General features: G+C 35.8%; 1 protein-coding gene across 1 annotated transcript in view; it reads left to right on the top strand.

The window, feature by feature from the left end:
* Positions 1-16,243, top strand: part of RGSL1 (regulator of G protein signaling like 1) — a 72,755-nt gene that overhangs the window by 35,520 nt on the left and 20,992 nt on the right. The window contains exon 11 of the mRNA XM_041725526.1: positions 11,696-11,801. Within this exon, the coding sequence (XP_041581460.1) occupies positions 11,696-11,801 (106 nt within the window). The remainder of the gene's footprint in view (positions 1-11,695; positions 11,802-16,243) is intronic.

Genomic DNA, 16,243 nt, shown 5'->3' with positions numbered 1-16,243 from the left:
CATGTGAATGTTCTCCTCACTCAGCTTGAGCTTCAGCACCAAGTGTAGGGCAGTACTTCTGTGGGGAAGTCCCCCTTACCCTACCTGCAATTTGTGGCTTTCTCCATTTTCATGCTGACAAATGTCTTATTCTGCCCTTAGTAATGGTTTTATAACTTAATTATTTAGGATATGAAGTCATCTTTTCAGTTTTTAAGGGTGGCTTTAATCTCTGCCATTATCCCCAGAATATGATATTGTTTTTTATTATCTTGACTAGGAGCATGGAAAGAGTTTCAGAGACTTCCACTTGATTTTTCTCACCATAATAGCTCTTACTCCTTAGACCAAGGAAATAATATGGAGATCCTGTCAACTACCAAGTAATTCCATTCCAATACACATTTAGAGATTGGAGAAATGACTACTTAATGGATCTGTGGACCCAGTGGACCCACACTGTTCCTACTGTGAGATGTACCTGGGCCAGGACTCCACTTATTACCTAATTTTCATAAGTCTCTTCTCTAGTGGCTTCCATGATGACGTTCTGGGGATCCAAATAGTGTTAACGAGGACCTTGTGTTCAATAGTCTTTAAAATAAAGGCCCCATTGGAGAGGGACTATGAGTATGATTAGAATTCACTTTCTATAATGTTGTAGGGTCTTCCTTCATGGAAGACCTTTCTTCAGTCAGTGCATCTCAAGTCTAAAAATTGACTCAGGTTTAGAAACTGAGCAAGAGGGGATCCCTGGGTGGCGCAGCGGTTTGGCGCCTGCCTTTGGCCCAGGGCGTGATCCTGGAGACCCGGGATCGAATCCCACGTCAGGCTCCCGGTGCATGGAGCCTGCTTCTCCCTCCGCCTGTGTCTCTGCCTCTCTCTCTGTGACTATCATAAAAAAAAAAAAAAGAAACTGAGCAAGAGATTGTGACTTTCTTTGGTGCAAGTGCTCTCAGTCATTTTTCCTTGGTGTCTTTTAGTTGTATATATTAAGCAGGAACTTTTTTGGCTGCCTATTTAGCCTCTAGGAATACTATGTTCTATTAACCATACCTACAACTTTCTGAGGATCAGGTCCTCCTAGCTGCCACTCTGTTGTTCTACTGCCACTTTATTGTTCATTATAAAAGTAGCACCTTCTTTACTTCTGGCAGCAAAGTGCTCCCACCTTATCTCTATGATTTTGGGATTTGATTTCTATTTCTATCAGAGACCTCAATTTAATAATAGTTGGCCCTGACCTACAGAGAAAAATGTGTTGGAAAACACAGAGTTGGTGTGTTAAGAATATGCAGACTATGAGTGAGAAGGCACAAGCCACTACCACAGGTTAGCAGGTAATTCCCTTGGCATCTGAGATCCCACTTTGGAAAGAGAAAACTCTAGGGCCATTTTGATTAAAAGCACTATATATTCACACAGAAGAAGTAAAGTCACAAAATTTATTACTTTCAAGTCCCAAAATGAGGTGCAATGAGCCAGGGAAAAAGCATTCCTGACATCTGAGGTCACCAGTGAGCAAGAGAGAAAGCACAAGCAGGGGAGCAAATTACTTATTACCTATTACTTATAAGGAGGTTAGGGCAACTGTCACTAATTTTTCATGGACCCAAATTTGAATGACCATTTTAAAAGATGCCCCAGGAAAAGCAAAGCAGGAACTTGGGGTGAAAATCCTAAGCTTGGATTCTTATCTAAACATCCAGACTCTGAGTTGTTGCACTGCAAAATGTTAGGCAGCTACTCAAAATGGATGTTTTCTCATCACAGAAAGTCACCAAAAAGCTCCTCAGTGATACTAATGCTGCTCTTATCAGCACTTCTGACTTTCCGCCCCCACCTTGACTTTAGTCAAAGGATTGAGCCCTCTGTGGCACATTGTTACCCTGTGGGGTTTTTAGTCTTATGTAGTTTATCTTCTGTAGCAGGCTCAGTTCTATGAGCCATTTGATGTCTTCCTCACCTGTTTGTTTTGGCCACTAAAATTTCTACTTAGTATGAGCCATTGCTTTCCCCAAACTTCTAAGAGTCAGCCTAGCAGTGTTGCACTCCTTCCCGGGATCCCTCTCAGGCTCTTAATTCCTATATCCTAGGAGAATGCTCCCATATTAATCAACTCTCCCTTAATCAAGTTTATATTCTGTCCCTTTTGAGCCAGCATCCTCAGAATTATTCCCATACATTGTCTCCTAGCTTCTGCCAATACATGTTAGCTGGGTTCACTGCTCCTATGAAAGGCTCACACCCTCGATTGAGCAGCTCTTCCAGCTGAGGGCCAACTGTGCACAATCAGAAGGCAAAATTCACAGCAGGTTAGGAGAACGAGTGCTTCAACTTGGATAGGCAGAGTGGGATCTGAGCTGCAATCCTATAGCATTAACTGCAGTATTCTAGACCCAGAAAAAGCTTAGGATACAGTAATGAGCATGATTAAATTAGTACAGTCACAGGGAGAACTTCTATGTCTATTCTAAGTGTGTTTCTCCAGCTCTACTCCTGTGTACAGTTTATATAGCTTTATTCTATGTATACCTTGTAGTCCCTTAACAGATCTTGTGACCTGATGCAGTTAGCCTGCCCCCATCCCAATATCTCAGCTCTGCTCTCCCTGACAGAAGGGAATGAAGAGCCAAGGCATGATGGCATTTTTAAATTTTTCCCAATATGGTATTAAAAAGTTTCTATTTCAAATGACCCAGCCTCTGTTCTTTGCTCTCTTCTAAATCCCCATTTCCTCTTTTCTAGTAATTACTAATAATTGAGAAGAATAGGAAAAGGAAGAATATGTCTGATCAACTGCTCTTTTGGACAAAGGTTGCTTTTATATTACCTCCCAATTTTTAATCCTTTCCTATTTTCCAAGGGTAATGGTAATTTGGCTTTATCTGGTTTTTAAAATTTACATAATTTTTTGATATTTTATAAATTGAGTCATGCAGAATATACTCTCGTGACTGGCTTCTTTAACTCAACGTTATGTTTATGAATTTAGTCATGTTGAAGGCAGCAATTGTTTACTTATTTTTAGTAATGCAGAGCAGCTGTGTAACCCTCACCTCAATTTTTTTCTTGTTCCCCCAAGGAGCCTCTTTAGACATGAATTTCGGTGCCACTGAAATACTATATATATGCATGGCATACAAAAGAGTACAATTTTTCTGACCCTCAAAATCTAATTTTCACCTGTTGGAAATAATATCATCCATTGAGAGTACATGCTATAGAGTATTCTAATATATGAATATATCATCTTTAATTCTTTAAAAAATGATGAATGTTTGAGTTGTTTCAGTTTTTTAATACTCCTAATGAACATCTTTGTACATATTATTTGATGCACACTATGAATACATTTCTGTTGAACATGTATCTAGAATTTCTGGGTCATAATATCTGCATATATTCAACTTTTATAAAAATTCTCAATACTTTTGCAAAGCGTTTGCACATGTTTATGCTCTTATCAACAGGGCATGAGAATTCCAGTTGCTCCACAACTTCACCAATATTTGATGTGCCAAATTTTTATTCTTAGCTATTCTTGTGGATATATAGTGATGTCTCATTTGTTGTTTTGACATCTATTTCCCTATAGAATAATAATGTTGAGTGCCTTTTCATTTAATATTCAATTGGATATTGTATGTGTGTCTGTGTACATGACAGTCCTATTTAAGTCTCTTGCCTACTTTTCTGGTTTCTGTCTTTTTTATTGATTTGTATGGGTTATTTATATATTCTATACATGAGCCACCTATCAGCCATATGTATTATAAGGATTATATTCTCTCTCTCAATGGTATCTCTAACAAACAGAGCTTTTAATTATAATCCAATTAAAATTGATTTCATTTATTGCTTTAAGTATCTTTACTCCATAAAGATACTCATTTTTTTAAACTGTAAGCTTCTTTGCATTATCTTTAATGTTAAGATCTACAGTCTTACTGTTATAATATAGAATTCACCAGTGAAACCATGTGGTCCTTGATTTTTTTGTTGAGAGGTTTGTCACTACTGATTCAGTCTCTTGTAATAGTATGTTCAAATTTTTTTATTTCTTCTTGACTCCATTTGATAGTTGTTCATTTTTAAGACTTTTTCAATTTATCTAGATTATTTAATTTATCAGCATACAATTGCTTATAATGTTCTCTTTTTTATTTCTGTAAGGTTGGTAGTAATGTCTCTACTTTCATTTCTGATTTTAGTCATTTAAGTCTTTTATTTCCTAGTCTAACTAAATATCAGGTTTTTTTTTTTTTATCTTTTCAAAAAAGAGCTGTTGGTCTTAGTGATTTTTTTTTACATTGGTTTTCTATTCCCTATTTTGTTTACACTCATTCTAATCTTTTTTATTCTGTTTTTCTGCTAACTTTGGGTTCAGCTTACTATTCTTTATCTAGTTCCTAGAAGTATAAGTTTCATTTACTGATTTGACAGTTTTTTCTTCAATATCTGCATTTATAAGAATAAATTTCTCTTTGAGCAGTGCTTTTGCTACATTTCATACGTTTTGGTATGTAATGTTCTTTATTTCATTTAGCTCAAAATTATTGTACTTTTCAGCTCCAGAATTGCTATTTGATTTCTTTTTGTCGTTTCTATCCTTTTATTGATACTCTATTTGTTGAGACTCCATTCTCTTGACTTCCTTTAGTTCTTTATCCATGCTTTCTTTTAGCTCTTTGAGCATATTTAAGACTGTTGATTTAAAATTTTTGTCTAGTAAGTACAATGACTGGACTTCTCATGGACAGTTTCTATTGATTTCTTTTTTACTGTGAATGGGCCATATATGGCTTTTGGCATGCCTTATCAATTTTTTTTGTTGTTGAAGACTGGACATTTTGGATGTTATAATATGACAACTCTGAAAATCAGATTACCCCTTTCCTTCAAGTTTGCTGCTGCTGCTTTTGTAAGTGTTGTTTTTTCCTTTGGTGACTTTTCTCAACTATTTTTGTAAAGTCTGTATTCTTTGTTATGTGCGACCACTGAAGTCTGTGTTCTGTTAGCTTGTGGCCAACTAGTGTTTTGATAGTTTCCTTAAATGGCAGAAAGAAAGAAAACAAAACAAAACAAAAATTATTCTACTGGTCTTGGCAGATTCGCTGTTTTAGAATACTCTTTCATTGCTCAGCCAGGCTATTTACAACTCTGCCTTAACCTTCATTTCCATTTGCCTGGACCCTGAATTTCAGCCAGAGGTGGAAGTTTTGGATCTTCTCATGGTTTTTCTGAGCACACATCCAGTTCTGGGCATGTGAATAGCTTTCTTGATTCCCCAGGATATGTGGAAGCTTTAAAAGCCCTTATTACCTCATGTATCTACTTTTACAACCTCACCTTTCCTCAGCTTTATATTGTCTGATGTCCCAGCTGTTGGCCCAGGCTACTATAGCCAGTACCTGTGCCTATAAATGCTCTCAACAAATGTCACATAGGATGCCTCTCAGCCCTGAAAACAATCTATTTTTTTTTTAAGATTTTATTTATTTATTCATGAGGGACACAGATAGAGTGGCAGAGACATAGGCAGAGGGAGAAGCAGGCTCCCTGCAGGGAGCCCAATGTGGGATTCAATCCCAGGACCCCAGGATGACAACCCGAGCCAAAGGCAGATGCTCAACTACTGAGCCATCCACACATTCCCTGAAAACACTCTAAATAGGGCAAAACAAAGGCTAGTCCTTGTACCAGTCTTTCAGGAAGCCAAGAGACAACTTCATTTAAAAAGAGGCAAACACGTTCTTTGAAAATTAGATCCATACTGCTACCTCTGTATGTAGGCTGCTTTCATATGGCCACCACTGATGTCGATGGGGCAATGGTAGGTGAACAATTTAAAATACCACAATAGGGATCCTGGGTGGTGCAGTGGTTTAGCGCCTGCCTTTGGCCCAGGGCGCGATCCTGGAGACCCGGGATCGAATCCCACATCAGGCTCCCGGTGCATGGAGCCTGCTTCTCCCTCTGCCTATGTCTCTGCCTCTCTCTCTCTCTCTCTCTGTGACTATCATAAATAAATAAAAATTAAAATAAAATAAAATACCACAATACTTTCTTACCAGATTCAGCCTCTTATTTCTTCACTAAGCCTTCCCCTGGTTACTGTAAGTTCCAGATTCCAGAGTTCTGTAAAACCCTGATTCTGAACATTTTTGCCACATCTTTAGCTGCTTTTATGGAGGGTGGGACCCCGGAGCTCTCTACTTATAATTTTCTGTGATGCCATTCCCTATTATACTTTTTAATTAATGAATTTAGTGTATTTTTCCACTTATTTAAGTTTAATTTCTTTCAAAAATGTTTTATGTTTTTCTATATATTATTTTATAGCTTCCATCACATTTGTTTCTAGGCCTTTGATGTTTCCTAATACACTTGTAAATGGTATAATTTTTAAAGTTCCATTTTTAAATTGTATTTGGCATTTAGAAATATAGTTGATTTTCACATATTGGTCATGTATTCCACCACTTTCCTAAATTATAAATTCTAATAATTTGTCTACAAATTTATTTGATTTTTATACAAACGTTGTGTGAATAAAAATTGTGCTCCCTGCCGATAAAAAGTTTTATTTACTGTGCTAAAATACTTATACCTTTTATTTATTTTCATTTCTTCATCTTACTAGGTCCTCCATTCCCCTTGCCCACAAATAGTTTGGGCAAGCACACTTGTCTCAATCTCAGGGAGAGGTTTAATTACAAACTTAACTTCTTTAAAATATATAGGACTTTTCAGACTTTGTATTTATTCTTGTGTCATTTTAATACGCTGTTATTTTTCTACAAATTTATTATTTCATTTGAAATTTCAAATATTTTGTTAAGTTGTGATACTCTCTTTATTATAATTAATTATCTATAAGGCATGTAATGTTGGATCCAATATTCTGTATATGCAAGTAGGTATATTTGACTATGTTCAGATTTTCTATAACTTTTTTTAAAGATTTTATTTATTCGAGAGAGAGAGAGAGAGAGAACATAAGTGGCAGGGAGGGAGAAGCAGGTTTCCCACTGAGCAGGAGCTTGATGTGGGGCTCTATCCCAGGACCCTGGGATCATGACCTGAGCCGAAGACATATCCTTAATCAGCTGAGCCACCCAGGCCCCAAATTTTCAATATCTTTTATTAAATTTTTAAATCCCTACTCTGGATTTTCCCTTCTTTTTTAAGACTTGTAGTTTCTGGGACCCCTGCATGGCTCACTCAGTTAAGCATTCAATTCTTCAATTTGGCTCAGATCATGATCTCAGGGTCATGACATTGAGCCCTGATGGTCTCCACATGTAGCGGGAAGTCTGCTTGAGATTCTCTCTCCCTCTTCCTCTGTCCCTCCCCCTACTTACTCTCTCTGTCTCCCTCAAATAAATAGTTCTTAAAAAAAAAATAAAGACTTGCAGTTTTTTCTTTACATTATTTGAGGCTACATCTCTAGGTGCAAGCAAATTTGGAATCATATAGCTCCTGGTAGAGCAAATCATTATTTCTAATAATGCTTCTTACTTTATTGTTTGCTTTGTCTGATATTATTATAGTCATCACCTTTCTTTCTGGCTAGTGTTTGCTTGTTATATCCTTTTCCATTCTTTTTTTTTTTTAACATCTTCTTTTATATCTAAGGTGAACCTCTTTTAAGCAGAATCTCTCTTTTTTGGGGTATTTGCATTTTTTGTTAAATTCAATTTGAGAATTGCCTTTTAATTATTTAGTATGATTACATTCACTGTAACTTCTCATATTTTAGGTTTTAAGTGCTACCTTACTATTTTCTATTTGTTCCTTTTGCTGTATGTTCTCTTTCCTCTCCTCTTGGCTTTCTTTAAGATAACAATTTTTTTTTGGTTAATAATTCTATATATTCTTTTTGCTAATGTGTTGTTTTTACATGTTTTCTTCCTTCAGTGGTTACCATATAGATTTCAAAATGCATCCTTGACATATTAAAGTTTAATGTAAGTTACTACTTTTATTGCATATATATTACTGTTTTATATATCGATATTTAGGTGGGCTTACTCACAAATTCATTTTTTTATAAATTTATTTTTTATTGGTGTTCAATTTGCCAGCATATAAAATAACACCCAGTGTTCATCCCATCAAGTGCCCCCCTCAGTGCCCGTCACCCAGTCACCCCCACCCCCCCGCCCACCTCCCCTTCCATCACCCCTAGTTCGTTTCCCAGAGTTAGGAGTCTCTCATGTTCTGTCTCCCTTTCTGATATTTCCCACTCATTTTTTCTCCTTTCCCCTTTATTCCCTTTCACTATTTTTTATATTCCCCAAATGAATGAGACCATATAATGTTTGCCTTCTCCAATTGACTTATTTCACTCAGCACTGCTGGGGATTTACCCCAAAGATACAGATGCAATGAAACGCCGGGACACCTGCACCCCGATGTTTATAGCATTAGACACATATTCATTTTTTCTTTCTTTTTCATCATTTCCTGCTCCTCTTAGTTGCCTCTAAGAATGCCTTTTGGCATTTCTTTTAGTGTGAATTTTGAAAGTATCTTTATTTTGGTTTTATTTGTTAAGAATAGTCTTAGGTTGTAGAGTTCTTGTTGGAATTATGTTCTTTTAGCACTTTACAGATATTATTTTACCATCTCTTAGCTTCCTTAGTTCATCTTGTGGAGTCAGTCTGAAGTCTTCAGTGGCATTGTTTAGTAGAAGGAAATACTTCTTTTATTCATTCCTCTTCCCCCCATTTTTTTTCTTTACTTTTATGGGATTTTACTAAGATGGATCTCAGTATTTATGCTATTTGTGGTTTCAGGACTTCTTTCATTTCTGACTTGATATCATTTGTCAGTTTTAGAAAAATTTCAGTAATTATCTCTTCAAATATTTGTTCTGCTCCATTTATTTTATTTCTTCCCTCTTTCTAATGATTTTATTACACATTAAACATAGTCATATGCTTATGTCTTATATGAGTTTTTTTATTTCCATATTTTTCTCCATATGTTTCAGTCTGCATAATTTCTTTTTTAAAATATTTTATTTATTTATTCATGGGAGACACAGAGCGAGAGAGGGAGAGGCAGAGACACAGGCAGAGGGAGAAGCAGGCTCTATGCAGGGAGCCCAATGTGGGATTTGATCCTGGGACTCCAGGATCATGCCCTGGGCCAAAGACAGGCACCCAAGTGCTGAGCCACCCAGGGATCCCCTGCATAATTTATTTTGATCTAACTCTTAGTTCAGTAATTCTTTGTTGTGTATAATTTGTCATTAAACCAATTTATTTTTTTAATTTTTCAATTTTTCTTTGTATGATATTCAGTCTATGTTGATATTTTCCTCCTTTTAATTCCTTGAACTATATGAATAATTGTAATTTTAAAGTCCATATTTGGATTCCCTATGTCTATTTCAACTACCATTTTTTTCCCTTTGTTTTTTGGTCAGGTCTTTTTAAATCCCTTGTTATTTCTGTTTTATGTGTCACATTGCTGGTTTAAAAAAAATTGTAGCAATAGTTTGAGTCTCTAGGTAATGTTATTTTCCTCCAGAGAGGGTTTTATCTTACATCTTGTTCACTAAGTTAGTAGCATCCAAATAACTTAAATTCATTTAGGGATTGAGTTGGTTCATAGCTGGCTTTTATTCCTTTTGATGGATGAGCTATTTCTGGTTTCCCTTACTTTTTGGGATCACAACTGAAAGACTGAGGTACTTATCAGAACCCTTTCTACTTTGCTGTTTTGCGATTCTGTCTTCTTCTGCCCCAAGACTCTGCCAAAAGCCTTGTTAAATTTTTCAGTAGCAACTGTCATAATTGGCAAGTGTCTTGAGAATACATGCAGTGCCAAGTTTTTTGTGTCCATTTTCTAAAGGCCAGGGCTTTTGTCTTCTGACCTATTGCGTTGTGGGGTTTTTTTAAGTTTTTTTTTTTTTTTTTTTTTTTTTTTAATTCAGGAGAGACACACACACAGAGAGGCAGAGACACAGGCAGAGGGATAATCAGGCGACGCGGGACTCAATCCTCGGTCCCCAGGATCACACTCTGGGCTGAAGGTGGTGCTAAACCACTGTGCCACCCAGGCTTCCCCCTATTGTGGTTTTAACACTACAAATACCTCTGGTGTCAGTTCAACTTTCTGGTTTCTAATATCCTCTTTGTTTCTAATTTCTATGTTTTTATTTTGTTTTGTTATAATTTTCTACAAGTTTACATATGAGTTTAAAAACGTGTTATTTTGGGATCCCTGGGTGGCTCAGCGGTTGAGCATCTGCCTTCACCTCAGGGCGTGATCCTGGAGTCTTGTGAGTAAGTCCCACATCAGGCTCTTTGCGTGGAGCCTACTTCTCCCTCTGCCTATGTCTCTGCCTCTTTCTATTTATTTATTAAGTAAATAAATAAATAAATAAAATATTTTTAAAGAGATAAATAAAGCCGTGTGATTTTTTATCCAGCATTTATATGTTTTTGTATTGGAAAGTTTTTGAGTTTCTTTTGTGTGGATATTTTTTTAGTATCTAGTCTTCCATAGTCTGGATTTTATTTTTTCACCTATTCAACTGCATTTATTTAGAACCAGAATATACTTTACTTTCATAGCTTTCTATCTTTTTTGTGTGCTATCACTGAAGGTGTTACCAAACCATACAAATATTTTCTGTGGGACTATATACTATTTAATAAACATTTTAAAGCATTGACTATATAACTGGGACATCTTCTAATTTCTAGGAGTAATATAAGTAATATGTCATCCTTCCCTTAGTTAGTTGAGAGTTGTATATTTTCTTCTACAATATTCATCTCAAAGGACTTTCCGAAGATACTGAGATCCTTGGAATCTATTATTCTTCAATAGAATTATTTGAATATACTTTTTAAAATAATGGTTTTTATATGGCAATAGGGAGCCAAACATGCACTCTAAACTATATATGGTGTGATAGACTATCTTTTAAGAAGCTTGCAGTGGAAGCAGTGTTCTCAGAAAAGAGAATGAAAAAAAAAAGAAAAAAAAAAGAGAATGATTCCAGTTAAAGCAAGAAGATAGAGGGAACATTTAACAAAGAGCTAAAAACTATGTGAGAGCTTGCTGATTACAGAGCAGGAGTTCCAGAGGGCAAGTGAAAGGGCTTAGGATAGGATATTAGAGGTGTCAAGGCAGACTGAATGTCATACTTGACTAGTATGATCTGGTCAAAATGGTTGGTTAGGGGAAGGATAGATGACATTTGGTGTTAAAATGAGAAATAAAATAGATTCGGTCTTAGGTGTCTTCTGAGGAGGGTGAGTTCTTGGCCTAATGGTCAACAGACTTAAAAAAACACAATGTGGACTGAAGTCAGGGGTAAAAATCATCCCTAAGTCTCTTTTCAGCAGTAATGGCCTAAGATGCTGGCAGTTGTGGGGACTGTGGGGTTTTTCCACATGCATGCAGTGTCTGATAAATATCCTTTTTTTTTAAAGATTTTATTCATTTATTCATGAGAGAGAGAGAGAGAGAGAGAGGCAGGGACACAGGCAGAGGGAGAAGCAGGCTCCATGCAGGAGCCCCAATGCGGGACCCAATCCCGGGACTCCAGGATCACGCCCCAGGCCGAAGGCAGGCACCTAACAGCTGAGCCACCCAGGGATCCCCTGATAAATATCCTTTTTAATTTCTGCCTTTTTATTCTCTGAAATGTTCTTTATAACAGGGTGTTAACTTCATGATTTTTCATTAGATTTTGCAGTGGAAATTGTCAGAGAACCAAAGGTGCTTTCACCCTCATATAGGAAAATGTCTTTCTTCAGAAAGACTGGTATAAGGAAGCCCTCGTTAAGACCCAGGTAAGACATAGGATCTAGCTACAGCAATGGTCTCTAGACACAAGCTCTTTTTAATCTCAACATGTTTAATGCTGAAATTATCTTTCTGTGTTTGGGCTTTTTACTTCTTTCCGTATATCACATACATACACACAGGCACACTTTGTATTTTATTTTTAATTATTTTAATTTTAGTGAATATATAGTGTGCAATATTGGTTTCTGGAGTAGAATTCAGTGATTCATCACTTACATAAGTGTGTTCATCACAAGTGCTCTCTTTAATATCCATCACCCATCTAGCCTATCCCCCACCCACCTCCCTCCATCAAAGGGTTGATTCCTTTCTCCTCTTTCTCCTCTTATTTTTCCCCTTTCTCCTCTTATTTTTCCCCTTCCCATTGTTTATCTGTTTTCTTTCTTAAATTCCACATATGAGTGAGATCATATGATATTTGTCCTTCTCTGACTTATTTCGCTGAGTATATTATACTCTCTAGTTCTATCCACATCATTGTGAAAGGCAAGATTTTTTTTGATGCTAAGCAATATATATATATATATATATATATATATATATATATATATACTCACATCTTTATCCATTTATTACTTGATGGACATATGGGCTCTCTCCATAGTTTGGCAGTTGTTAATAATGCTGCTATACATATCAGGGTGCATATATCCCATTTGAATCTGTATTTCTGTATCCTTTGGGTAAATACCTACTACTACAATTGCTGGATCATAGGGTAGCTCTATTTTTAACTTTTTGAAGAACCTCCATACTGTTTTCCAGAGTGGCTGTACCAGTTTGCGTTCCCAACAAAAGTGTAAGAGGATTCCCATTTCTCTTCATCCTCACCAATACCTGTTATTTCTTATGTTGTTCGTTTTAGCCATTCTACAGCTGTGAGGTGGTATCGCATCATGGTTTTGATTTGTATTTCCCTGATGTATTTCCCTGATGATGACTGATGTTGAGCATCTTTTTGTGTCTGTCAGCCATTGGATGTCTTTTTTTTTTTTTTTGTATATTTTTTTATTGGAGTTAAATTTGCCAACATATAGCATAACAGCCAGTGCTCATCCTGTCAAGTGCCCCCCTCAATGCCCATCCCCAGTCACCCCAACCCCCCGCCCACCTCCCTTTCCACCACCCTTTGTTTGTCTTCTTTGGAAAAGTGTCTATTTATGTCTTCTTCCCATTTCTTAACTAGATTATTTGTTTTTTTGGGTGTTGAGTTTGATAAGTTCTTTATAGATTTTTGGATACTAACGCTTTATCAGATATGTCATTTGCAAATATCTTCTACCATTCCGTAGGCTGCCTTTTAGTTTTGTTGATTGTTTCCTTTGCAGTGCAAAAGGAAACAATCTTGATGAAGTCCCAATAGTTCAATTTTGATTTTGTTTCCCTTGCCTCTGGCAACTTGTCTAGTAAAACATTACTATGTCTGAGGTCAAAGAGGCTGCTGCCTGTGTTCACCTCTAGGATTGTGATGGTTTCCTGTCTCATATTTAGATCTTTCATCCATTTTGAATTTATCTTTATGTATGGTGTAAGAAATGGTCCAGCTTCATTCTTCTTCATGTTGCTGTCCAGTTTTCCCAACACTATTTGTTGAGCAGACTGTGTTTTTCCATTGGATATTGTCAATGGATTAGGTGACATGCATTGTCAAAGATTAGGTGACCATATAGTTGTGGATCCATTTCTGGGTTTTCTATTCAGTTCCCTTGATCTATGTGTCCGTTTTTGTGCCAGTACCATACTATCTACCATACAGCTTTGTAATATAGCTTGAAATCTGGAATTGTGATGCTTCTAGTTTTGTTTTTCTTTTTCAGGATTGCTTTTGCTATTTGGGGTTTTGTGGTTCCATACAAATTTTAGGATTGTTTGTTCTATCCCTGTGGAAAATATTGGTGATATTTTTATAAGGATTGTATTAAATATGTAGACTGCTTTGGGTAGTATAGACCTTTTGGCGATGTTTGTTCTAATCAATGAGCATGGAATTTTTTTCCATTTTTTTGTGTCCTTTTCAATTTCTTTTATAAGTGATCTGTAGTTTTCAGAGTACAGATCTTTTATCTCTTTAATTAGGTTTATTCCTAGGTATCTTACTGTTTTTGATACAATTGCAATGGTATTGATTCCTTGATTTCTTTTTCTACCACTTCATTATTGGTGTATAGAAATACAACAGATTTCTGTACTTTGATCTTGTATCCTACAATATTGCTGAATTCATGTATTAGTTCTAGAAATTTTTTTGGTGGAGTCTTTTGGGTTTTCTACATAGAGTATGATGTCATATGCATTTAAAAAAAAGTCTGAATTCTTTCTCCCTAATTTGGGTGCCTTTTATTTCTTTCTGTTGTCTGATTACTGAGGCTAAGATTTCCAATACTATGTTAAATAGTAATGGTGAGAGTGGACATCCTTGTCATGTACCTGACCATAAGGCAAAGTCTCAGAGTTTTTCCCCATTGAGAATTATATTAGCTGTGAATCTTTTTATATGAACTTATGATGTTGAGGTATGTTCCATCTATCCGAACTTTCTTGAGGGTTTTTATCAAGAATGGATGTTATGTCAAATATTTCTGCATCTATTGACAGGATCATATGGTTCTTATCCTTTCTGTTATTAATGTGGTGTATCACATTGATTGACTTATGAATATTGAACCACCTTTGCAGCCCAGGAATAATTCCCACTTGATTGTGGTGAATAATTTTTTAATGTATTGTTGAATTATATTGGCTAGTATTTTATTGAGAATTTTTGCATCCATGTTCAGCAAGGATATTGGCCTGTAATTCTCCTTTTTTAGTGGGGTCCTTGTCTGATTTTGGAATCAAGGTAATGCTGGCTTCATAGAATGAGTTTGGAAGTTTTTCTTACATTTCTATTTTTTTGGAACAGTTTGAAAATATGTATTAACTCTTCTTTAAATATCTGGTAGACTTCCCCTGGGAATCCATCTGACCCAGGACTTTTGTTTGTTGGGAGATTTTTGATTATCGATTCAATTTCTTTACTGGTTATGGGTCTATCCAAATTTCCTATTTCTTCCTGCTTCAGTTTTGGTAGTTTGTAGGTTTCTAAGAATTTGCCCATTCCTTCCAAGTTGACTCATCTGTTGACATATAATTTTTCATAGTTTTGTCTTATAATTGTTTGTATTTCTGTGATATTGGTTGTGATCTCTCTTCTCTTTCATTCATGATTTTATCTATTTAAATCCTTTCTCTTTTCCTTCTGATAGGTCTGGCTAGGGGCTTATCAATTAGTATTACTAATTCTTTTGAAGAACCAGGTCATAATTTCATTAATCCATTCTACTGGGTTTTTGTTTGTTTCTATATTATTTATTTCTGTTCTAATCTTTATAATTTCCCTTGTCCTGCTAGTTTTAGGCTTTATTTGCTGTTTCTTTTCTAGATCCTTTAGGTGTAAGGTTATGATGTGCATTTGAGACTTTTCTTGCTTCTTGAGGTAGGCCCATATGGCAATATATTTCCCCCTCTTAGGACTGCCTTTCCTGAATCCCAGAGGTTATGGACTGTCATGTTTTCATTTTAATTTGTTTCCATGTATTTTTTTTTACTTCTTCTTTAATTTTCTGGTTAACCCATTCATTCTTTAGTAGGATGTTCTTTAACTTCCACGTATTTGAGTTTTTTCCAAATTTTTTCTTGTGGTTGACTTCAAGTTTCATAGCACTGTGGTCCGAAAATATTCATGGTATGGTCTCATCTCTTTGTTCTTGTTGAGAGCTGATTTGTGACCCAGTGTGTGATCTGTCCTGGAGAGTGTTCCATGTGTACTCAAAAAGAATGTGTATCCAGCAAGATATAAAAAATGTATTATAGCATTACTAAGTGGGATTTATCCCAGGAATGCACAGTTGCTCAAACACCCAAAAATCAATTAGTACAATATGCCATATTAATAAAATAAGGGGGGAACTCCACATGATTATTTCAATTGATGAATAAAAATCATTTTACAAAATCCATCACCCATTCATGATAAAAATTTTCAGTAAAATTAAAATAGAAGGGTACCCTCTTATTTGAATAAAGGTCATTTATTAAAAAAAAACTTAGAGCTAACGTCATATTTAATGAGGTAGTTATATAAAGGAGGGAGAATAAGTTGGACAACATGTGGATGTAGGTATAAAGGTTTAAATAATAACTATGACAAGGATGAGGTTGAATAGGAAGTTGAAATTTTGAAGGGGAGGTCATGAGAATTAGAGATATGGTATCAACGAAAATCAAAATGAAATGACACCACTTCTTCATATCAATGAAAACTGGAAACCCAGAGGATGCAGATATTACCTAGGGAAAAAAAAGTCAAAAAGCAAAAATAAACAAGATTGAGGATAAAACATTAGGAGCACCTATAATTAAGGAAATGTGAAAGAATAAGTCAGCA

This window comes from Vulpes lagopus, chromosome 1 (assembly GCF_018345385.1).
Source record: "Vulpes lagopus strain Blue_001 chromosome 1, ASM1834538v1, whole genome shotgun sequence".
NCBI classification, from domain to species: Eukaryota; Metazoa; Chordata; class Mammalia; order Carnivora; family Canidae; genus Vulpes; species Vulpes lagopus.
This window is presented reverse-complemented; position numbering and strand designations above follow the sequence as displayed.